Source organism: Arvicanthis niloticus, chromosome 4 (genome assembly GCF_011762505.2).
Source record: "Arvicanthis niloticus isolate mArvNil1 chromosome 4, mArvNil1.pat.X, whole genome shotgun sequence".
In the NCBI taxonomy this organism is placed as follows: domain Eukaryota; kingdom Metazoa; phylum Chordata; class Mammalia; order Rodentia; family Muridae; genus Arvicanthis; species Arvicanthis niloticus.
This window is the reverse complement of record NC_047661.1, coordinates 68,276,226-68,301,612: the sequence shown is the minus strand read 5'-3', so window position 1 is coordinate 68,301,612 and position 25,387 is coordinate 68,276,226. Positions and strand designations below refer to the sequence as shown.

General features: G+C 40.9%; 1 protein-coding gene across 9 annotated transcripts in view; it reads right to left on the bottom strand.

Annotated features, from left to right (window-relative positions):
- LOC117707043 (GON-4-like protein) overlaps positions 1-25,387 on the bottom strand; it is a 73,125-nt gene that overhangs the window by 18,911 nt on the left and 28,827 nt on the right. For 5 of the 9 annotated variants that reach the window (XM_076932720.1, XM_034500353.2, XM_076932716.1 and 2 more), the window contains 8 exons: positions 21,974-22,075; positions 21,012-21,052; positions 16,168-16,191; positions 12,054-12,157; positions 4,852-5,050; positions 4,311-4,397; positions 2,145-2,313; positions 975-1,119 (listed from right to left, as the gene is read on the bottom strand). In XM_076932720.1, coding sequence (XP_076788835.1) covers positions 975-1,119; positions 2,145-2,313; positions 4,311-4,397; positions 4,852-5,050; positions 12,054-12,157; positions 16,168-16,191; positions 21,012-21,052; positions 21,974-22,075 — 871 coding nt within the window. Of the gene's footprint in view, positions 1-974; positions 1,120-2,144; positions 2,314-4,310; positions 4,398-4,851; positions 5,051-12,053; positions 12,158-12,501; positions 12,645-16,167; positions 16,192-21,011; positions 21,053-21,973; positions 22,076-25,387 lie in introns of those variants that run through there. The other 4 variants (XM_076932717.1, XM_076932718.1, XM_076932722.1 and 1 more) reach the window with 3 other exon arrangements.

Sequence of the window (25,387 nt, the reverse complement as noted above, 5' to 3'; positions counted from 1 at the left end):
ACCACAGCTCTTAGGATGTGGAGGCCAAAGGGTTCAAAGTTCAAGGTCATCCACAGTAACATAACTGATACAAGTCTAGCTTTGGATCCCTTAGGGCCTAACTCAGACAACAATAAATCATGAATAACTCAAGCATAAAATGACAACTTCAAGTTCTTTGTTTTGTTGTTGTCTTGTTTGTTTGTTTTTTGGTTGGTTGGTTTTTTTCTTTTTGGTTTTTTTTTTCGAGACAGGGTTTCTCTGTATAGACTTGGCTGTCCTGAAACTCACTCTGTAGACCAGGCTGGCCTCAAATTCAGAATGTTGTCTTGTTTTGAGACAAGTTTTCCCTCTGTAGTGCTGGCTGATCTGGAACTTTCCCTGTAGACCAGGCTGGACTTGAACTCACAGATCAGCCTGCATCTGCCTCCAAAATGCTAGGATTAAAGGTATGTGCCACCATCACTCAGCAAATCCTGTGTTTTTGTAAGATTTTAAAATTAGAAGTAGGAGCAACAGAAACTAAAGGCAAAGAACAAAAAATAAACCATGCTCTCTCTCTCTCTCTCTCTCTCTCCCTCTCTCCCTCTCTCTCCCTCTCTCTCCCTCTCTCTCTCTCTCTCTCTCTCTCTCTCTCTCTCTCTCTGTGTGTGTGTGTGTGTCAGGGCTGGAGAGAGGGCTCAGTGCTTAGGAGCACAGCTTGCTCTTGCAGAGGAACCAGCTTCAGTTAGCACACACATAGTGACTCCAACACCTTGACTGGCCTCTGTTGGCACTGTCATGCACATACAAGCAGGCAAGACATCCATACTCAAAAACTAAAATAATAATGAAAAGTTTTAACATCCCCTACGAAAGAGAGAAACTTGTGTCTATGTACATGGTTTTTCTTTGGTCTACATCCTTGTCATATACATCTTATTTGTCCCAAGCTTCTCAAACAACTGTCTTTGTCTTTCTCTAATGCACTGTTGTCATCTTCACAGTAAACGTACTTATCCTCAGCCTTGGTAAAGATGGTCTTATCCCGAGGATTATTTGCCTTCAGGGAACATACTGGGAGGAGCTCTGGATACATGAAAACCTTGTTTGTGGCCAGAATCCAAGCCACTTGTTTTGGCAAACAGGGAAATTCACTGGCTATAAGGAAAAAAAAAAAAAAAAAAAAAACTTGAGATAAATATAATCCAAGAACCAAAGAGCTTCACAAAGGCCTAAGTCCACTTGGCACTCACACAGGCTCTTCCTCTTACTTGACCCACTCAAGTTTCCAGTCACTGCAACCTAACACTTGCCTAAAAGGAGGTCTGCCGAGCAGATTCTCTTGTGTGCGCCTATAAGGAACACTTTCTCCACTGACACAGGAACACAGGCATGAAGAGAACCCATACATGCTGCTAGACTCACAGTTTCATCCCATCTCTCTTTAGAAAGTCTTTGTAAGACAAATATCTTCAACAAGATTTTTTATCTTCCAAGATAAAAAAATTACAATTTGGTTATTCTCTCTTACAAATCTAGTGTTTTAGATGTTGGTGAGATGGCTCAGTAGACAAACTTCCCTGGGCCTGATGACCTGAATTCAATTCCTGGAACCCACATGATAGGAGGAGAAGAACAACTCATAAAGCTGTCGGGTGTGCTTGTGCATGTGTGCATGCCTGTGTGTGCATGCGTGTGTTTAGACATAAAAATGTAATTTTAAAAATATATAGAAAATACCAGTGGCATTCCCATTTTGAATGAAACACTGATTTGGGAAATAGGCCCCACGTTAGAAATGAACTATAAACATTTGTCACACAATGTAGGTAGGTACTTTACTGCTGAGCTACATCCCTGGTCACCGTGAATGGGAACACAACTGAAACTTCACAACCTGACTTTCCTCTTTACCAAACCCCACTACTTACTGTTCATGGGACAGCAGACGCTTCCCCATGTGTCATTCACGTGTAGGTCCTAGCAATGCTTCCTGCACCCTATCTTGTCTACATCTTACTCTGGCATAGACATTAACATAAAATCAGAAAGCATACAAAATTAAGGATAAAGGACAGAATAAATTACAAATCTCCCATACACTAAGAATTACAGTGAAAACATTAAAGCCCTGCATCTTTCACTGCCAATCAGAACCTGAACTTCACACATGCATCTCCTACCAGTCTTCTTGACAGTTTTATGAGGACTGCAGTCAATGCTGATGTGGGCGAAGTCTTCAAGGAGCTGCATAGCTCCCGTCCAGTTACAAGGCTGGAACAAGGTCTGGAACCTGGGGTTGAACTGCTGGTGAAGGGCGATGGAGTTCTCAGCAAAGGTGCCTAGCTCTTTCTGGAAAGAAAGGACACAGAGGAGTTCTGAAGTGACTCCAAACAACTAATACCACAGTCCTCGATCTCATAAGGGGAAAGGGCGATTCCTGAAATAGGATTAAAGGCAGGTAAAAATCTTTAACTGATATCATTCCATTGAATTTCTCTGTCTTTGGCCTCAGGCTCTCAGGATGGGATCTACACTCATTTGTCTTTTTTTTTTTTTTTTTTTTTTTTTTTTAAGTTATTTACTTACTTTTATTTTACATGCATTGGTGTTTTGCCTGCATGTATGCATGTATGTCTGTGTGAGGGAGTCAGAATCCCTGGAACTAGAGTTTTGGACTGTTGTGAGCTGCTGCCAAGTGCATGCTGGGAATTGAACCCAAGTCCTTTGGACAAACAGCCCCATGCCCTACTTTTCTAAGTCTCATACTGTAACACTCCTGTCTTCCAGATGCATGTTATACTCAAGTAGACTGAAGACTCAGCAGTTGGGTCGTTATGGTTTATGCTACAAGCCCTAGATTTAACCTCAGCAGTGTGGGGAGGAAAAATGTCAGTGTTAGATTCCCACACACATACACCAGTTTTTCAAGACAGTCTCAATCTCTAGGCCTGGACAGGATCCTAATTCAGGATCCTCCTTTCTCATTCACCAAATACTAAATATGGAAAATAAATAGTACCACCACACCCACCTCTAGTTTTGGATTTTTCTGGTTTAGGGGAATTTTGTTTGTTTTTATTTAATTTTTCAAGACAGGGTTTCTCTGTGTGATAGCCTTGGCTGTCCTGGAACTTACTCTGTAGAACATGCTAGCCTCAAACTCAGAGATCTGCCCACCTCTGCCTCCTGAGTTCTGAGATTAAAGGTGTGCATCACCACCTGACCTACTTCCTGTTGTTGTTTTGTTTTTTTAAATTTCCGATGGTCTGGAGAGCTGGCTCAGCAGTTAAAAAGCACTTGTTCTCTTATAGAGGGCCCAAGTTCAGTCCCTAGCACTCATGTGGCGGCTCACAAATGTCCATGACTCCAGTTCCAGGAGATTTGTTACCCTCTTTTGGCCTCCACAAGCATCAGGCAAACATGTTGTGCACTAGTAGGCAAAATAGTGAGGGACATAAAATAAATCTAATTTTTAAAAGTTTTCTGAATAATGCATCAAAAAATATTGTTTTCTCATGATCTTCTGGATACAGTAAGAAGTGAAAGGCCTCTTTTACCACAAAGGAAGTTTGGCACATTGGCAAACACCTTCAGGAAAGCACAAAGGGCTTCCTACAGAGTGCTCCTCTCATAGAGCCTCTTCCAATGCAAACTTCTTTCTTATCTCCTTTCACAGATCTATTATTAAATCTGTAAGAATGAGAAAGAACTGGTGGAAAAAAAAGAGAAAGAAAGGAGAGTGGGAAGGAGGGAGGACCCATCAAAATTAATAAATCTTTCAAAATACTTATAAATGTCATAAGTAAAATTAATTTACATTAAACACTAAAGGTGAGCCTAATCAGCAGGTAAGGAACTCAACACCTATAAAAACAGAAGCATCAAAGGCTGAGAGTGCTGCAGAGTTCAGTGAGTGAGTGCTGCCTAACACACAGGGACTCGGGTTAGACCCACACTGCCCATAATTTGGACAAGGTAGTGTGCATCTGTAACTCAAGTCCTTATCAAGTAGATGCAGGAAGATCAGGTGAACTCATGAGTCTGAGGCCAGCTTGAGCTACATGAGACCCCACCTCCAAAAAAGGGAAAAAAAAAGAAAAAAAAAAAAAAGCAGGGTGATGGGGGATGGATGGATCTCAAGATGAGGAGTATGCAATTAAAATGACATTCAAACATTTCCCCAGACTGTGTTCTGTCAAACAGAGGAAGTCACAGGACAGGCAGGTAGAGAGAACAAACACATCCAGGAAAGAAGAAGAAATGTAAATTACAACCAGTGCGTAACATTAACAGTTAAACGAATATCATACTTAAGTCTTCCAAGTTACAGATATATGGAACCTTACAAGAAATACTTTGGTGGTACTGGCCTCGGAGCTGAGGTTGGGGTTGGAGGTGGTGAGAAGGTAGATTTGTGTCAAGAGCTGAACATGCTGGGAAGGGAAAAAAAAGACACATTATAATGTTGCCAGTTCAGAAACTCAGATCTTACCAAAAAGTCTACAAATGTACCACAGGTATCTTGCTTCTCAGAGAGACTAGAGCAAAGCAGGATCTTGGCATCTGTTTGAGTTATGTTCGTTTGGCTAAAACCACAAACTCAGACAAACTTGAACCTCAAACTAGAGAGACTAAGACTGAAATAAGAAAAGGTAATACTGACGAGTACTTGAGTGTGAATGTGTTACTAAGAATCCCGAAATCTCTAACCCTGCACACGATCAGGGTCTTTATTTGATTTCCCACCTGACCCTCAGGCCACGAACATGATGCTGCCCTTCAGGTCCTAGTAGACAGACAGTCCTATGGGTCTAACAGAAGGTAGGACAGCCACCTGACTTCATCACACTTCACTTACTTACTACAAGACAGTGAGAAAAGCCTTGCCTGCTGCATCTGCTGCTGAAGCCTGCTCCTTTGTGCCGGGTCGAGAACCAGAGTCTGATGGACTTTCTCCTTCTGAGGCTTCAGCTTCTCCACCTCAGGCTGCTGTCTGACTGAAGACTTTTTCATTTTCAGCTGTTCAAGCAGCTCTTTCACTGTCCGATGTCGTTCATTTAGTAAGTTGGCCAATGGTTCCTCAAACCTATTCCCAACAAAGATATAACTTGTAGATTTCCCTAGGTCCACAACACAGCCAGTTCCTTACAAGGACATATTAACCAGCATGAACACCATCTGTTCACTTTGATCATGACATCTTACTAGTCTTGCTCCTTGAGGAAATATTTCCCTTGACTGTTAGCACTGTATTCAAATAAAAGAAGGCTGGTGTTAGAGGATAGTTTGAGCTCATACTTCCTGGGTTCAATCTCCAGCAATTCCAAAGAATATTCTGAAATATACTCCACCTTATTTTAATACAATTACTTCACTATATAAAACACAGAGAGAACAAATAAAATTAAACTCTAGGAGCAGAGAAGCACCAGTGTAATACAATGCCACAGGAGAGTGGGACCCCATCACTCTTACATTATACTAACACATACCACCTTATAACTGCTTCCAAATTGGAGGGACTCTGGCTAGCTCCAGTGTGTCCAGCGTGGCTCTGGCAGCCCTTGCTATTCTCTCCCATTCCTTCTACCTTGCTAAAAAACCATTATAGCTAGTCACCAAGGTTGAGTCCTTTATTGGGCCACTTCCTCCTCTTGAGGAGGACTAACAGAGTACTGGAGTCCAGTAATCGAAAGCCCCCTTTGGCTCAGCTCATTAAGATGCCCACTTACAATGAAACACCTCATCCTAACACAGGCTTTTCCCTTAATCCTTTATAAACTACCTTTTGCCTATTGACCCTGTCTTCTCTCTATTCAGAGGCAGTCCTTTGTCCTCTGGGACAAAGACCCCTCCCACCTTTCCCCTGTTGTCTTCCCCTTCTCAGCTATCCTCTATATCCTGCCTTTGTCCCTTATCCCTACCCTTTGTCTCTCTGGGGCAAACAAATCCCCTTTGTGCTGACAATTCTGTCTTGGGGGTCTTTGGCTGGCACTTTCCCTAACACCAATAGCAACAAAGAATACTGCAGAAGTGCATCATTTGGTCCCTGGTGACCTGCTAAGCCAGCGCTTTCCAATCCAGCGGCCCTTCCTTCATTTCCTTTAAAATAAAACCAAAGCCCCTAAGTGAGGATGCCCCTACCTTAGACTGGACAACACTTGCTTTGTAAGCATTAGTTCTGAGTTTGAGTGTCAGTATCCAAAACAAACAAACAAAACCAAGTAAGTCTAGCAAGGCCTTTCGACAATGTAACAAGAAAGAAATACACTAAAATCTGAGGCAGCTTAGATGGAGATGAATTCTTAGTTCAAACATTACTATACAACCACTATGAAAATAACTTCCTTCACCCATTCAAATACCTTTCTCAAACTTTTTGAACATACCACATACACTGACCATAACTGTAGCCCTACATCTTGAAGAGAAACTATTTTAGGACTATAGCAAGAATCCAAACACCCAAGCACATTAGTTCTGGGTAAAAATAAAACAAAAGATAAAGGTGACAATATTCTAGGCAATCAGAAAAAGAGGTGCTAGCCCTGCAGTGGTGGTGCATGCCTTTAATCCCAGCACTTGGGAGGCAGAGGCAGAGGGATTTCTGAGTTCGAGGCCAGCCTGGTCTACCAAGTGAGTTCCAGGACAGCCAAGGCTATACAGAGAAACAAAAACAAGAAAAAGAAAAAGAAAAAGAGCTGCTCACATGCCCACAACCAACAAATTATCAAACTCCGAGGAGCCTTCTGCAGTGTGGCAACAGTTAAATGGTAACTTTTGTAATAGGTTGAAGACATTTTCTTTTTTCTTTAGATTTAATTATTTTTACTTCCTGTGTATGAGTGTTTTGCTGACATGTATGTGCTCTAGGTTTCCAGATTTGGTGAGCTGTCACCCATGCTAGGCTGAGTTTTGGGTGATGCAGCTGTCTTTGAGTCATCTCTGCCTCTGTAATTAACCCCAAAAAAGCTCACTAGCTCAAACCGAAGAGATGGCTCAGCAGTTAAGAGTACTGACTACTCTTCCAGAGGTCCTGAGTTCAACTCCTAGTAACTACATGGTGGCTCACAACCATCTGTAATGGCATCCAATGCCCTCTTCTGGTGTGTCTGAAATAAATAAATCTTTAAAAAACACCTCACTGGTTCAAGTTGAACTTTGTTCATGGTATCTGTACTTTGGTCTGGCCTGGGCTCCCTGTGTGGAGTGAACAGGCATATGTGTATGTAATGAGTCTTGTGTCACAAAACACAAGGATATTATGCCTGAAGGGGCCAAAGGAGGATGGATGTCAGATCCCTGGAACTGGACTTACAGACAGCTGAGAGCTACCAAGTAGGTCCTGGGAATTGAACCTGGGTCCTCTGAAAGAACAGCCACTGCTCCCATCTACTGAGCCATCTCTCCAGCCCCAAGAAAGACTTAAGTAATAGTTTTTCAGACTGCTTCTTTAAACTGTGAGACATGGGAGCAGATCAAAGGACCAAGCTTGAGTGCTGTCCAAGCAGAGGAACTTATCATTTCTCCTGAAAACAAAGGCATAATCTAAGGCAACTGGAGGAATATCAGATGCTAATAGACCAACAAACACATATAAGCCATTAGGAACAATTGGTTAATACCAGCTAAGGTCCCTAGTAATATTAGGGACTGGAAGACAATAGATATTGAAGGAATGAGGAATTAGGAGTTGATGTGAGGTCAAATTTACTGAGCAAAGTGTTCCCAGGAAAGTTAAGAGGTTGACTCTGAGGGACCAGTGATTGATACGGGGCTTTAGGGGCTTTGCTGAGCCCCATGGTGGAATATGACTGTTCTCAGCTAGGGGAGAATGATTAACAGTGCCATTGGACAAAAATGACACAAAAGAAAAGATGAAGGGGTCTTTCTAGGACACCCAAATGCAAATGTGGAGTGGCCCTGTACCAAGGAAAAACTCATGGCGGTTTATGAAAGAAGGAAGAGAAGTGGAAATGGAACTGTGTGCTCACCCCCAAGGCCTTCCAGCAGTCATGTATTGCTGGCGGGGAGACAGCGTCACCCTGGTGCTCTCCCAGATCCTGGCATAATGAGTTCCCTTCCAAAGGAATCCGACAACTGAGAACCAAGCTGCTGATCTATTCTAAGGTAAGTACAAATCACTTGTTTCTGCTGGTATTTGCCACCCACCAATGTGATTCTAGAGTCTGTCTCCTCCGGCACTTCTTCCCTCCACCTTAGCTCATCATCTATCTCCCCTTGCTAACTCCTCAGTGTCTTTCCCTACTGAGCCCTTTTGGGGTACCCACCACATTGGTATCTCCCTCCTATGCTCTTTGGGGTACCCCCACGTGGGCAATTCTACTTACAAAGACACTTGAACCTCTCAAGCTATTTTCTCCTCTAACTGCTCTATACAATTCTCTCCCCTTCTACTGGGTGTCGCTATGAAGATGCATGCTTTGTAGACTCCAATTCTAAAAGCTACATCACTGTGACAGGAAACTTACAGGGCCCTTATCACATGGGAAAGGGACACCTCTTCTCTGTGACTTCAGACATTTCTCTCCAACCAGTCTCTTGGTCTGCCTGGAAAGAGCCTGGACTGGAGTTCTTGTTAACACCGCACTTCCCCACAGCTCCTCGAGTCTTTGGAACTTCCTTATGTCCCCAGAAGCTGCCTGCCAAGTCCCATGCTTCTCTACATGTTCCAGGGTCTGCAACACTTTTCTTGCCCCCTTGTCCTTGAAGCTACCTGTTCCAACTCTCCTTGTGCCCTCCTGGGCCTGTACATTCCCTTGTATCCCTCCCCCATGGTGCTTAGTCCCAAAGCTCCTACTACTGGGACCCTCCTTGGCTGGAGCTCTAGTTGTCCCCCCTCAACCCTCTTGTCCCTTTGTGGCTCACTGGTCTCTTAGCTGCCTAACCCTCCCTGTGCCCGAGTTCTTTTTAAGACCCTTCCTCCTTTTCTCCTTGGATTTTCTTAAAGTCTTGCTGTCTTACTGAAAACAGCTTGGCCTCAGGACAAGAGTGAGGGACAAAGATGGTGTAATCAAGTTTCAAATTCTCACAGATTCTAACAACTTCTGCTAGGACAACCAAATAATTAATTGCAAAGCCTCTTGCTGCTATGGTTCTACAACTTAACATTCTTAAATCTTTTATCCCTATGATTTCTCTGTGCTTTGCTCCCAAGAAATCTTTTAAGACTATGCTGTAAACACATCTCAGGATTTGTAAATTCATTGGATTTGGTAAAAGAATCTGAAAATCTGTAAAATTTGGCTTAAAACTTGTAACAAACGGCTTATAATCAAAAATCTATACACAGGTATATATGTGACTCAACTCTTGTCTAAAATATACTATGTATAACTTGGACTCAACTCCTGTTTTTTTGTTTTTTTTTAAAGATCTATTTATTTATTTTGAAGAAGGCATCAAATCCAATTACAGATGGTTGTGAGCCACCATGTGGTTGCTGGGAATTGAACTCATGACCTCTAGAAGAGCAGGGAGTGCTCTTAACCACTGAGCCATCTCTCCAGCCCAACTCCTGTTTTTAAAAAAGTCTATCAGCCAGGCGGTGGTGCCACACGCCTTTAATCCCAGCACTTGGGAGGCAGAGGCAGGCGGATTTCTGAGTTCGAGGCCAGCCTGGTCTACAGAGTGAGTTCCAGGACAGTCAGGACTACACAGAGACACCCTGTCTCAAAAATCCAAAAAGTCTATCTACTAGCATCCAAGTGACTTTCCTCCATCAGAGCTGATGACCTCATCAAAATGTAAGAAGCTATGACCGACAGCCATCTTTACTAACATTAAAGGGTACAGGCCATATGGTGTCACCAGCTTAAGATGACCACATGGCATACAGCAACAACTGTGGTACTTCTCAGTCCTGTGAAGCTCTCAATTTATCCCTGCATCTCTTTTTAATAGAAGGAAACAAGAAATATACAAAATAGTTTGAATTGACATGGATTTTTGCATAATGGTAAAAATTTAGGATTATAAAGGTCTACTCAGATTAACAAAAGCTAATTTAAGATTTACGGCTAACTATTTAAGTCTTTGTTAACTTAAACAACACCAGCCTTTCTAGAAACTTTAGATAAATAATAACATGTGTTTAAAATAAGATACATCTGAAAAATAAAATTTATGAATGCCTAAGGGCTACCCAGGGTCACAGTACCAGCAATACAGCTTCTTTGTCTTTGCACCCTTTGTTAAACTTTAGCTATTAGGATAAACTAAATCAAACTAAAAAGCCCTGTGAGAATGGTACACTTCGATTAATAATTTTATTTTGATACTAAAAAAGTTTCAATTAAAAAATTAGGGTTTAAACTTGGTGTGGTAGTACATTTTTTTTTTTTTTTTGAGACAGGGTTTCTCTGTGTAGCCCTGGCTGTCCTGGAACTCACTTTGCAGACCAGGCTAGCCTCAAACTAAGAAATCCACCTGCCTCTGCCTCCCAAGTGCTGGGATTAAAGGCCTGAGCCACCACTGCCCAACTTCTTAATATTTAATAAATAATGGTCCTCAAAACTTTTCAGAGATCTGCTGAATATGGCTTTTAAAACGCTTAACACAAAAAGCTTTACTAAGACTGAGAGAGACCTCCAGATCCTAGCTGTGGTCTGAAGGTCTTCAAAGAAAATGATGGCCCACAGAAGAACTCTACCCAGAACATGCTTTAAATGTATCAAGGAGAGCCTCAACATGAAATATTGCCCTTCACTTCGCCCTCTGCAGGATCTGTGCAAACTGTGGTCAGGTGAACTATTGGGGAGCTGACTGCCCCACTTTGCCTGGACTACACAGCCTGGTCCTCCAAGTTCCTTCTCTACAGCAAAGTCTGTTGGATCTTTTGGGCCTGGTGGCCAAAGACTGACACTGCCCTGGGACTTCTGCCCCTCAAAGAAATCAAGATTACCATGGAGGGTAATTGTTCAGGTAGCCAGTAAGTATCAGTCACTTTTAATAGATTTGTACCTACTTGGTGTACTGAATCATTGCTGGATCTCCAAGCTCCTACTATGAGCTTTTCTGCAATATGCATCTTAATAGAGACCACAGACATTGGTAACGCTAACATATCTAAAATTTTATCTCTTTTGATAAACAACAAATTCTTGTAAGCTGCATGGATCTGACTTCAATTGTCTTCTCCCTGGTCAAATGGACTCCAGATAAGTCTTGTCAACCACCATCTTAAGTCTCCTATCTACTGCCTACTCTTGAGGGTAGGAGCTTTCTTTCTCCCCTGGTCTTGGGACTGCCCTCAGCCAACTACCAGGATTGTGGGCCAGGAAATTTCAAATGCACACCCTGGATAAACATTTCCCCTAAATTCCTTTCCTTTACTTTCTCTCCCTGGTGATCTGTGCCAGCAGATTTAAAATCAACTACAGACTGCTCCAGCAACACGATCAGCTCCAAGTGTCAACTCCACAGCATCTTACCCCAGGTGGTTCAGCCTCTCAGACTGCTCCAACAGGGCCTGTGCTTTGCTATCTCCAGAAGTCCCACAGAACCTAGACAGTGACTAAAGAGCCTGCTCTTCCTGGCGTTGACCAGCATTTGAGCTTTCTTGGGTCCCCAACTATGGTACCCAGGTGTCAGCAGGAAGTGGTCATAGAAGATAATGTCACCCCTTATCACTTACTAGTTAGTAACTTTATACAAAAAGGCTTGTTTCTGGCTCTTCAGACATCATAGCAGGATGCTTACTCAATCAATGCCTAAGTGTCAAATTAGATGTTAATGACAAAGCATGAACACAGCATCATGACGGCGGAGGGTGGTTTCTGTGGCTGGCCATTCAAAGCTCCCAACACCTCTCCAGCACCGCTCGGCTACAGGAGCTGCTCTAAGGCCCAGCTATGCTTTTTCTCCTTTCCCAAACAGATACAGCTTTGTCTAGAGCTGCACTGCCCCAAAGCAAGGAGACTGTTTTTGTTTGTTTGACAACAAACTTACCTCCAGGACTCCCCATCCTAAACAAGAGGGTGATTAAAGATTAACTATAATTTAAAAAAAAAAAATCAAACATTTTCAAAATACATTAATCCCTTCACTCTAAGTCTCAGCCAGCATACCGTAGGGCTTGAGGGGTGTTGAAGCTAGGCCGAGACTCTGTTGCACGTTCCTCTTCCTCTGGGCCATCGTCTTCCATATTGGAGAATCCCATTTCATCTTGAAACTGTGGGAGAGGGGAAAAAAAAAAAAAAAAAAGAGGAGGGTTTTCTCAAGGGAATGATCCCTATTTATAAATATCTCTAGCAATGAGAAACGTAAGTAAAAACTACAGAATTCAGAAATTTTAATAATGTTGAGACCCAAAAGAGAGCCTACAGGCTGGAGTTGACTCAGTGGTTAAGAACACTCGCTGCTCTGGCAGAGGACCCAGGTTCAAGTCCCATCCCCAAAATGGTAGCTCATAACCATCTGTAACTCCAGTCCAGAGAATCCAAAGGCCTCTTCTGACCTTCAGAGTCACCAAGCATGTAGTATACAGACAAACACTCAGCAAAACCACACACTCACATAAAAAATAATATTTCTCACTTAAGGAAACTCTTCTCTGCAACTGACAGAGACCATTACAGAAAACTACAACCAATCAAAATGGAGATCTGTGGAGCCCAGTCACAAAGAACATGTCTACAGCACACTCCTGCCCAGTCGAAAAGGACATATTACGACACACTTGCACCCAGTCGCAAAGGACAAATTACAGCACACTCCTGCCCAGTAACAAAGGACACATCTAAGGCACTCCTGCCCAATCACAAAGGAAATAACACAGTCCTGCACATAAGGTTCCAGGAACATGGCAGAAAGGGAAGCAGAAAGACTGTGAGAGCAAGAGGAACGGCTAGAACCACTCAGCGTGGGTGCCGAGAACTGCAGTGATGTGAACAGTGAAGTCTTGTGTCTGGCTTTGGGTGAAATGATTCAGCAAAACCTTTACAATGTTCAGGTCAATTAAGAGAAGCTGAGAAATTATTCTCAGACTGTTTGAACCTTCTTCAAGGTTCTCTAAAGAATCTACATTTAGGGCCATATGAGAATTTGCAGATGAACCACCCTTGATCCTAAGACAGTCCTGGCAAACCTGGACTTCTTCCTTTTGATTAAGGCTAGCCATGGTCAGAAGGGACTGAGATTTGTGTGGGTCATCTACTGATGCCCAACACTGTGGACCAGGAGGGAGAGGAGTCCAGCTGAGACTGGGCATGAAAGAAGTTGTGCTTGCAAGGAGGTAAACGCATCTCTAGGATTTTGGCAGAGGTCATGGGAAATTCAACTGCTGGTCTGTGTAATTTCTCAGGAGCAGAATTATTGCCTAGGTCTACAAAAAAACAAAAAACAAAAAAAACCCAAAAAAAACAAAACAAAACAAAAACCCCAAACCCTCAAGTATTTCCAATAACACTGCAGCAAATGCCACCAGATATTCAACATCCTCAAGGTTATGTTCAGATTAACTGGAAACCTTCATATAAAGCAGATTTGAGGCAATTAAAGTGGTAGCATATGGAATGCATATGTGAGACAGGTAATAAACAATTGGGCTATGCAGAACAGAATTATACCACAAGATTGGAAGGACTTAATGACAGCTATATTAGAAGCTGGCCCTCAATTTCAATGGCTTACATGGTAGAGAAAGGAATCAGTGGCCATGGAACAACATAACCAGGCTAAAGAAATAAGTATAACAAAGGATCGTTTGTTAGGTGAAGGTCAATTGCTGACTGGCGTAAGCAGATACAACTTGATGATGCTGCTTCAACACAATGTCACTTGGTGGCTTTAAGGGCTTGGGGCAAAGTTGAAGAAGCAAGAAAAAAAAAGACTCCATCTTTTACTAAAATTACCCAAGGTCCTGGTGAGGTATTCATTGACTTTTACAAAGATTTAACTTCAGCAATGCAAAAAGCAATAGCAGATTCAGGTGTTAGCTACTTGAATCTCTGGCTTTTGAAAATGCAAATAATGAATGAATGCCACTAAACCTCAAGGTGTTTCCCAAGAGGAATGGATTAAAAACTACTGCTGATAGTCAATCTGCTGCAGATGATGCAACTTTAATTGAACAAGCCTTAGCTAAAGGTATTTATTAACTCTCAGAAAGCATGATGCTTTTACTGTGGGAAGGTTGGACATTTGGAAAAAAGAATGTAGATATTTGCTTACTAAAGGAAATGCCTCATTTCAAAATAAACAAAATATATCACCAAGAATTTGTAATAGATGTGAAAAAGGCAGATACTGGGCTAATGAATGCCAATCAGTAAGAAATCTGCAAGGAGATGTTTTACCATCCAGAAACCAGACAAGGGGACTATCTCCGGACCCAAGCACAAACAACACAAGCCAACAATGTCCTGTCAGCAATGGAATAGTAACTAACAGGGCAATCAGAGGAATGTAAACTCAGTTTTGGAGAGTTAATGCATGCTACTTCACATAGTGCTGCTCTTGACTTGACAGTGGGAAATATCTAACACTGTCTCCATAAATTCCTTGTTATAAAATAGCCACTGGTGTGTATGATTCTATTCCTACAGGAAGAGTAGGGATGATTTTGGGAAGTAGTGGTTTCACAACTTAAGAGTTTACTGTATATCCAGGATTAATAAATGAAGCTTATCAAGGTGAAATTAAAGTCAAGGCTTATGTTAAGAAAACCACACAATTAGAGCCAGGTAATGGCTCAATTACATTACTCCCAGATCACAAAGGTAAAGCAGCTCCAATAAATAGGACAGGAGGATTTGGAAGCTGCGGTGGTTTAAATCTGCTTGGCCCAGGGAGTGGCACTATTAGGAAGTGTCATCTTACTGGAGGAAGTGTGTCACTGTGGGAGTGGGCTTTGATACCCTCCTCCTAACCACGTGGGAGCCAGTCTTTTCCTAGCAGCCTTCAGATGAAGATGTACAACTCTCAGCTCCTCCTGCCTGGATGCTGCCATGCTCCTGCCTTGATGATAATGGACTGAACCTCGGAACCTGTAAGCCAGCCTCAATTAAATGTTGTCCTTTATAAGATATGCCTTGGTCATGGTGTCTGTTCAAAGCAATGGAAACCCTATGACAGAAGATCTGAGAAGAAAGTATTTTGGCAAACTGTTATTAATGATGAAAGGCCAAAATAAAGGTGATAAATGGTATTGAACTTAGCTGTTTAGTGGACACTGGGGCAGATGTATCTATAATTTCTGAAGAATCTTAGAATCAAAATTGGCCATGGCGAGAAGTCTCTACTCTGTTTATAGGTATTGGAACAATATCGCATGTGAGCCAGTGTTGACTGGAATAAATATATGTGTCCAGAAGGTCAAATAGGAAAGTTAAAACCTACGTGGCTGACATAGTCATAACCCTATGAGAAATGGATTTGTTACAACAATGGGAACTCAAATTAGTGTTTCTTCAGTTTCAGAAACAGCTCATGAGATTATATTTAAAATGGGTTATATTCCTGGAAAAGGTATTGGAAAAAAATTATCAAAGAAGATCACAGTCTATACAGGTTGTCCATCAGCAGGGGAAAGCAAGAATTAGCTTTCCAAATTTAAACTAGAGGCCACTGTTCATAATATACCAACAGCACTGCCTTTAAAATGGTTAGATGGATATGGATAGATCAATGGCCCTTAACAAAAGAAAAATTAATGGCACTTGAGCAACTGGCGCAAAAAAAAAATTGGATGCTAAACATATTGAGGAGTCTACAAGCCCTTGGTATTTGTAATAAGAAAAAAAAAAAGGAACCAGTAAAATGGAGAATGTTAGCAGATTTAAGAGTGGTAAAGTAATACAGCATGTGAGTTCTTTGCAGACTAAAATTCATTTACCTTTTTTACACTATCTAGAAATTGGCCTATGATAGTTACTGATTTAAAAGACTTGTTTTTTTACTATTCCCTTGCAAAAACAAGACAGAGAAAAACTTGCTTTTATTGTGATCACGTATAATAATGCTAAATCTGTAAAGAGATATCAGTGGACTGTTCTTACTTAGGGAATGTTAAATAGTCCAATGTATGTCAATATTTTGTACAACAATGGCTAGCAATAATTTGTTAATAACCTGTTTTCTCAGTCCATTATTCACCATTAATTACATGGTTGAAACTTTACTGGCTGATTCTGATACAGATATTTTAGAAAAAATGTTTAATGAAACACAAAAAGATTTTACCTTACTGGGGACTACAGATTGCACCTGAAAAAAATACAGAAAGGAAATTCTATAAATTATTTAAGATTTAAACTGAGTCAACAAAAAATTCAATCTTAAAAGGTTCAGATTATAAGAGAGAAATTAAAACCACTTATTGATTTTCAAAAATTATTTGGAGATAGTAACTGGTTATGCCTTACTACTAGATTAACTACTCAAGAGTTCAGTAATTTGTTTCAAACCCTGCAATGTGATTCAAATTAAAACCATTCAGGAAAATTAATGGCTGAGGCAGAAAAGGAATCAGCCCAAGTAGAACAGAGATTATAAGATGCCTATGTGTACAGATTAGATCCTAAGCTTGATTATATTTTAGTTATTTTACTAGCTGATCATTCTGGAAAAATTTTGGCAAAGAGAAGATAGTATTTTAGAATGAATTATTTTTATCATATAAAGAGAATAAAAAATTAAAAACCTATATAGAAAAAGTTTCTGAATTAAATTATTAAAGGCAGAATAAGACTTCGTCAGTCCACAGAATTTGATCCAATAGAGTGGAGTCCCATATACAAAGGCTCAAATTACATAATTATGATGGCTGATGATAACAGGCAGAGAGAGCTTGAAGTAACTACTTAGGAGAAATTAACAACAGATACGCCAAAAAAAAAGAAAAAAGAAAAAAAAGACTTCAATTAAAAAAAAAAAAAAACAGGATGAGTTAAATAAAATCACTGATATTCAAAACTTTTAACATTTTTACAATGATGCAAATAAATTAGAAATGGCAGGTTATGAATCAGGAAATATAAGTAGTTCAAAGTCCCTATTCTTCTGTTCAAATATCAGGATTATATGCAATTCTTATGGTACTATTAGATTTTTCTGAAGCTCTGAATATGATTAGATTCCCAATATGCAGAAGTTGTTCTAAATATAGAAACTGCTGAACTTGTTCCTGATAAGTCAGAATTAAGCTTATTATTTATGCAACTGCTACAGGCAATTAGAGACAGAAAGTACCCATTATATTTGTTCTTATACTGGATTACCAGGACCACTTACACAATTGAAATAAATCAACTATAAATAGGAAATGTGTTAGAAGCATCAAATTTTCAATGAAACACATCACGTTGATAGTAAAGGCCTGAAGAAGTTCTCAGTAACATGGCAACAAGCTAAGAAATCTTTAAAAATTGTCCCAATTGTTCCTTGAATAATCAAATTCTTTTACCTGCAGGCAATAATCCTAAAGGTAAACAAAGAAATGAAAATTGGCAAATGGATCTATTTCATTTAACAGAATTTGGGAGGCCAAAATATATACATCATACTATTGATACTTATTCAGAGTTTCAGAGCATAACTGCCTTAAGGTCTGTAACAGTAGATTGTGTAATTGCACATTTATTAGAAACAATGGCTATTATGGGAAATTCCATCACTAATTAAAACTGATAATCCATCTGCTAATGTTTCTAATAAAATGAAACAATTTTTTACATGATATAAAGCATACTACAGGTATTCCTCATAACCCTATAGGACAAGCTATTGTGGAAAGATCTAATCATACATTAAAAGAGATGCTTTTAAAACAAGAAAGGGAAATGATAAGAACCCCCAAAGATAGATTGAACAATGTCTTATTAACTTTAAAAGTTTTAAATGCTAGTGAAACAGGAACAACAGCAACTGAAGGCATTAAATTATAGAAAAAACTGCCTAGTTAAAACAAGCACATCTTAACATCAGAATGGAAAGCAGGGAAGGTATTATACGGGGTTGAGCATATGCCTTTGTTTCTACAAGAGGAAAAACTTTGGATTCCATCAAAACTAATTCACCATGAGCAAGAGAGGAAGCCTTGGCTGCTGATGTGGATGGCATGGCTTTAAAAAGGAAAAAAACAAAAAGATTTTGAAACAGCTTCCTCCATGGGGACAGCTTAAGAAACTGGCTGATGAAGGGAAACAATAGTTGACTATCTGGGAAGCCCCTGAACACTACAACCTGTTTCTTGCCTTGCTGTGTTAAACGCATAGGTAACAGGAACAAATCATATTATATTTCTTTCTTTCCTTTTTTTTTTTTTTTTTTTTTTTAGTTTTTCGAAACAGGGTTTCTCTGTGTAGCTCTGGCTGTCCCGGAACTCACTCTGTAGACCAGGCTGGCCTCGAACTCAGAAATTTGCCTGCCTCTGCCTCGTAAGTGCTGAGATTAAAGGTGTGCACCACCACTGCCACTGCCCAGCCATACTTATATTTCTAACCCATCAATTAACATAGGACTAAATTGGGGAGACATGAGTATTCCTGCGGTGGACAATAAATCTTCTTGGCTACCTGGTCTTTATGACCATCATGGACCTGCTCAACCTGCAGAGGAAGGGTAAAAAAATTATAAATTATACTGTGGAAATTTAAATAATTTCCCCTATTTGTATGGGTAATGGAATTCATTGTTTAAATATAACTTCTTAAATTTAGTTATCTAGAATTGATCATGGTACTATGCAGAATTCTTATAGAAAAGTTCCTGAATTTGACTGGATCCACTAACAGCAACATATAGGTAGGAACTGTCAGGTGCTAGTTAGTATCACCCAAGGAGAAGTCATTGCTTGGAGACCTTATGGGTCTCCTCGAGGACTATACTCTCACTCAGAATTGAAATGGCAATTGTCCAATTTAAGTAAAACTGCGAAGTTGCCTCTGCTTCTAGATATTCTACTGAGTGGCATGGAGTTGGAATGTCAGGCCCTCTATTACAATTTGGTAATTCTATTCAGGCTAATTTGCAGTAATTGGCAAGTGTTTTTCATCACTTGAAGCAGGGAATGGAAAGTTAAACTTTAATAATGACAGATTTCATTTGTCCTTTAATTTGGATCAAAGTCACACCTTTATGGCTTGTATGCCGTTACCTTATCTGTTACTGTAAGGACCGTGCAATAGCACCCTAATAATTATAGCATCACTGCACACTCTATACTCTTCATACCTGTGTCAATGCTAATATGTCTTTAGATGCTACTTTTCAAAGTAGATACCAGTGAAGTTGTCAAGACCATGTCAACACTCACCTGTGATAATGCTACTACAGAACCTTGCTGAAAGAATATTGAAAAGAATGCAACAGATGGTGGGACTGATAATTGCTGAGGTCCCGGGAATAATCACATTAATTGATACTGCTCACATCAAGAGTTGCTCTTCACCGGGCAGTAGTGGCTCACAACTTTAATCCTAACATTTGGGAGGCAGAGGCAGGCGATTTCTGAGTTCAAGGCCAGCCTGGTCTACAGAGTGAGTTCCAGGACCACCAAGGCTATACAGAGAAACCCTGTCTTGAAAAACAAAAGAAAACAAAACAAAACAACAACAAAAACAAAACAAAAAAAAGAGTTGCTCTTCACAAAGAAGTTCAAACTGTTGAACTTTTTAAAGATTGAAATATGCATTCTTACGAAGTCTGGACTCAAGAAAGTAAGACAGGAAAATAGTTGATGCAATAGCCAAATTGAGAGAAGCTGGATTACAATAAGGATTACTGAGATAACAAATAAGATGTGATTGGAATGTCCTCACTTCTTACTGTATTACATCTGTAAGAGTCAAGGACAGCAGATATAATTGGGAAAAGGCTAAAATGCATTCACTGAGTCATCCTAACTCTTCTCAAATGATTTATGATTTACAGCAAGAAATTATAGAAATACTTTCTAAGAAGCTGTCTGAAAAAACAGGGATGGATGTTATAAAGTGTTTTACAGTATGTTGCAGTTTCATTTAAACCCATGAATCATTTTGATAAGTTTCTTGCTTTTGTGATTTTTTTATTCTTTGTGATGACTTTACTGGCTTTGATTAATTTAGATAAAACTGTCAGACAAATAGATAGACAAAAGTGCATATTTACTGTACAACTTCATAATCTTCAACAGAATTATTATCCCTAACTACTTAGAACAGAAAAGGGCAAGATGTAATGATATTACAGCACTCGAGCCTCTGTGCCTGGGTTTGAGGGAAATGTTCAGGTCAATTAGTAGAAGCTGAGAAACTGTTTTGAGACTGTTTGAACCTTGAACTAAATTCTCTCTAGAAAATTTAGTGTTACATATTTCTGGCAAACCTAGAGTTCTTATGTTTGATTCTGGCTATCCATGGTCAAAAGGGACTGAGATTTGTATGGCTGTTTGCTCTCATGGGCAGCAAGAGCAAGATAACTTTGGTATTTGGAACGTTTCCCAGCCCCAATTAACCTTGTATAATGTTTGACTAAAGTAAGCTACCTGGAAGCTTACTTCCAGTGAGCTACTTGGAAGGTTAGACCACTCTGCTCCTTTGGGAAATTAAGGTTTAGCATCTTGGTGAGCTTCTCTCTGCTGTGACATCTACGACCTGACATCTGAACTTAGGTCCTCTGGAAAAGCAGCAGCTGTGCTCTCAAATGCTGAGCCATCTCTTTAGTTTCTGCACACAACCAAAAAATCTTCAAAGAGACAGATTTACCTGCCACTACCCTTTAGAACCACCCAGTCCAATCTCTCTTTAAAGGGTAAATTTTCCTGGGCTTAACAAATTTCTGCTTCAACTGAAAAATTACCTAAAATCAAGAGACAATGTTATGAAAAAAGTTTGTGATCAGTGTCCTAATCATAGTCTGCAAAGGCGGCCCAGAGAAAGAGCACGTAGACGACCAGAGTCTACTGCTTAGAACTTCCTGCCTCTCTGCTCCTAGCTGGCCCTGACACACGCACACCGCTCTGTTGGAAAGACAATTTTGAGGAGCAAAGGACAGAGCTTACTACAGAATCCCACTAACCTACTGACTCAAAAATCACTACTCACAGTCTCAAATAGTTCTTCCATCAGCCCGTTCACTTCTTTTTCTGTAAAGAAGCAAAAGAGTTTGTTAGCAGAACTTGGGTCCATTTTGTAGTAAGAAAGAACTCTAAGAAGATAACAAATCTGTTTTTCCAAGGCATGTGACCAAGGCTCATATCCATCCTCCATGCATCAACTCAAAATCAGTTATGAAACGTCAGCCATTTCTTAAGTCCTGCTCAAGATGCCTGAGATACATGAAAGAACAAGACAGGAGTCTATTTCCATCAAGTTTAAATTCTAGTGGGAAGACACAGAAAACATTCACTGAATTTATAATAAAAACAGAACTATAATCCCAGTTCTCAGGAGGTTGATGTAAAAGTTGTTCATAATTCAGAACCTTACTGGGCTGCATGAATCAGCAGCAAACTCTGGGTACATAATGAGATTCTGTCTCAAAACCAAACAAGACGATGAACAGACATACACATGGAGAGCTATCTGATAAGGCAAGTTGACCCCTGCCTGACTCTCCAGGTGGCACTCTCTTCTGCTTGCAATAGGCCTTCTCTGTCATGTCCCTACTCACTACAAAACTCTTTACCCTCCTTCAGTGACTAAAGCATCTCATCTTAAGTCCTCTCCGAAGCCTTCCAAAGGACAGCCTCTTTCAGACTGGGAAGCTCCAAGCAACCCACCCAGTACCTACTGCTTTCTAGGCCCTTACTAAGCTCATTGCCTGCAACACAGGGCTATATCCACATTCATTTTGGCACTCAAAGTATAATACAACCCTTGCCAAGTAGAAATGCCAAACTTAGGGCCATAAGGTGTACAAGCAAACAATAGCTTTCTGCATATACACCTAAGGTTAACCTACAGAAATGAACAAAGGAACCTTAATTGTCTTTAATTTGAATTAGTCATAAACATCGACATACTAAACAAAGACAAATTGAAAAGGCAATAACAGACAAACATACTAGTGATTCTCACTGCCCGGTCAGTACGGAAATCCTCTGTGTCTGGCTCATCAAGATCTTCCAGGAAGTTATATTCTGGATCATCATCATCATCTGCTTCATCTAGGGGAGAGATGTCTTAGACAATTATTTCCAAACTGCACTGGAATGAAAGGAATGAAGCTTATCTGGTCTGGGTGGCTTGAGTGCCTGGGAGAAATGGCCTTCTCCAAGATGGTTTCAGTGCTACAGCTCTCTTTATTTGGGGGTAATAAGGGCCATATTAACTTTGGGGAGTGGGCAGGGGTTTTCAGAGTGGGTGGTTTATTGCCTGGGGCTGAAGCACTGGGAATGCTTCATTTACATGAAGAGGAATTTCAGGTGCTTGCTGGACATGTCCTTACAGGGAAAGAGGAAGTTAAACCTGTGATCCGGCCACTGGGCTATGTGAGTACCTCAAGGTGGGGGATCACAATCATATGTGTTCCAGAGCATGCAGCCCCTATACAGGGAAAGATTGATCCTTACTCCTGCCCGTCTCAAGATGAGATTTCCGGGGTTTGGACACATTTGGACCTCACTCTTACTCCAGGCCTGATGGCTCACTTGTCCCACACTCTGACTCTTCACCCCGCGACCCCCCCCCCCCCCCGTCCCCAGGTTTCTCTGTTTCTCTGTCTCTCCCTGTCTCTCTCTCTTCCCTCTCCCTCTCCCTCTCCCCCTCCCCCCCCCCCCTCTCTCTCTCTCTCTGTCCCTTTGATTTTTTTGAGATAGGATCTCACTGGGTACCCCTAGATGAACTAGGGCTTACTATGTAGACCAGGCTGCCCTTCTTTTTCTTCCTAAATTCAGAAATTATGGTCATGTACTCATGTACCACTATACCACCATACCCAGACCCTAACTCTGAACATTTACCTGTTTAAAAAAAAAAAAATAGAATCTTTCAACAAAGCATATATAATCCTTTTATTTTATTGCATTTATTTATATATATGTATGCCCAGAAGCCTTGGTGTGTATGAAAAAGGCCCTCATAGCCTCATATATTTGAATGTTTGGTTCCTAGTTGGTTTGGAGAAAGATTAGGAACTGTGGTCTCCTTGGAGAAGTGTGTCATTGGGAGCAGGGAAGGAGGGCTTTAAAATTTCAGAAGCTCACCCCAGGCCCATTCTCTCCCTCCCCCCAACTTTCAGACAAAATATAAATTCTCAGCTACTGCTCCAGTGCCATGCCCACTGACTACTACCATACTCTGACACGATGGTCACCAACTCACAATCTACAACTGTGAACAGAGCTCAATTAAATGCTTCATGGTGTCTGTTCACAGCAATAAAACAGAAAGTGCAAGTGGGGCTCAGTGAACAACTTGTAGGAGATGATTCTCTTCTACTACCACTTGGATCCTGGGCATGGAACTCTGGTCACTGGCTTGGCAGCAATCACCATTACACATTATCTCACTGACCTGTGTCTTTCTTTTCTTTGAAACAAGGTCACACTAAGTTCGGTAAGCCAGTCTAGATATTATGTAGCCCTGGCAAGGCTCAAGACTATGACTCTCCTACTTAGCCTCCCAAGTGCTAAGATGACAGACACATGTCAGGCCCGCCTCACCTTTCCTGCTTTTTAGATAACGTTTCCCCAACACTTCCTGTGCATCACCCTCCATGGCTGACTTGTTGCACCTAATTCCTCCTGAGCCAGGCTCCCTTCTCTCCTCCAAACATCATTCAATCTCAGCAAGCAGCAAGACAGCAAAGTCTATCTTATGACTCACGCTGGGAGGCACAGTTGTGCAGTGTGTCTCACAAAAATAATACTTTTTAAATTTCTTTCTTTCTTTCTTTCTTCTTCTTTTTCTTTCTTTCTTTCTTTTTTTTTTTTTTTTTTTTTTTTTTTAAAACAGGGTTTTTCTGTATAGCCCTGGAACTCACTCTGTAGACCAGGCTGGCCTCAAACTCGGAAATCCACCTGCCTCTGCCTCCCAAATGCTGACATTAAAGGCATGCACCACCACTGCCCTGCCTTTTTAAATTTCTTCTATTCAAATTTTATTTATTGTGTGTGCACATATATGTGTGGGGGTGCTAACATGGCATGGCACACATGTGTGAAGATCAGTGGACAACCAGCACAAGCATGTTCTGGAGATGGCACTCAGGATATCAGGATTGCAACAAGTGCCTTTACTCACAGAGCACTCTCCTGGCCCCAAACCAATGTTTTATGGAAAGGCTACCTATGCAATGATATAGTGAGAGGAGGAATGAGACACGTCCCAGCCATTAGGGCAGGACTCTGTGTTAGGACCCCAAAGCAGCTTCATAAATGGCAGCACTAATGGCAACAGTCTGGATCAAACCTGAGATCAGTGTTGCTAGGAAACAGAAACCTGAAGCATTTCTCAGAAGCCCTTAATCAGCACTGAGCACTCTGACAGGACTGCCAGCACATCCTGTCTGACAGAGCCTCAGGCTGTTCTAGAGGCTGAGATGTGTCCCCCCCTCCCCCAAAACCCAATAAGCTAATGCAGCTGGGCACTGTCCTTTACTATCCTTAAAGGCATCCCACTGGGGTTGTTTTGCCTTTTTTTTTTCCCCCCAAATTAAAACTGTTCTTTCTTTCTACAGAGAGTGGCTGTGTTCAGCAGTGTCTTGCTGTGCCTGCTCAAACCCTGAAACTGTGACATCTGGGGCTGAGGATGTACAGCGTTGTCCTAGCAAATACAAAACCCTGGGTTTGACTCCAACTTCACACATACACATAGATATTAATTATGGATATTTATTATGTCATAGCATGACAAAAAAGGTATATGGGCAGAACATATAACCATCCCACTAATATTCAGTACAGGCATGGCAAAAGTAGAGTATTATATACAGAATCACCACCAGTATAAAAAAGTGTCAGCATCAGTTAAATGCTACTATTGAGAACCTAAAATGTGGCTGAAATACTAGAAGGAAAAAAAAAATCATCAATATAATCCTTACTATGTTGTATCCATTGAAGAAGGAACGGGAGGAGGAGGAAGAAGAAGAGGAAGAGGAGGAAGGAAGGAAGGAAGGAAGGAAGAAAGGAAGGAAGGAAGGAAGGAAGGAAGGAAGGAAGGAAGGAAGGAAGGAAAGAAAGAATAGAAAAGAGAAAGGCAGAAATGGCAGGCCATGCCTTTAACTCCAGCATGTGGGAGGCAGAGACAGAAGAAGCCTGTTAGGGCCGGGCAGTGGTGGCGCAGGCCTTTAATCCCAGCACTTGGGAGGCAGAGGCAGGCAGATTTCTGAGTTCGAGGCCAGCCTGGTCTACAGAGTGAGTTCCAGGACAGCCAGGACTATACAGAGAAACCCTGTCTCGAAAAAAAAAAAAAACAACAACAACAAAAAATAGGTATAATACAATTCTTCTGTGGAAAAACATTCGTTCGTTTGT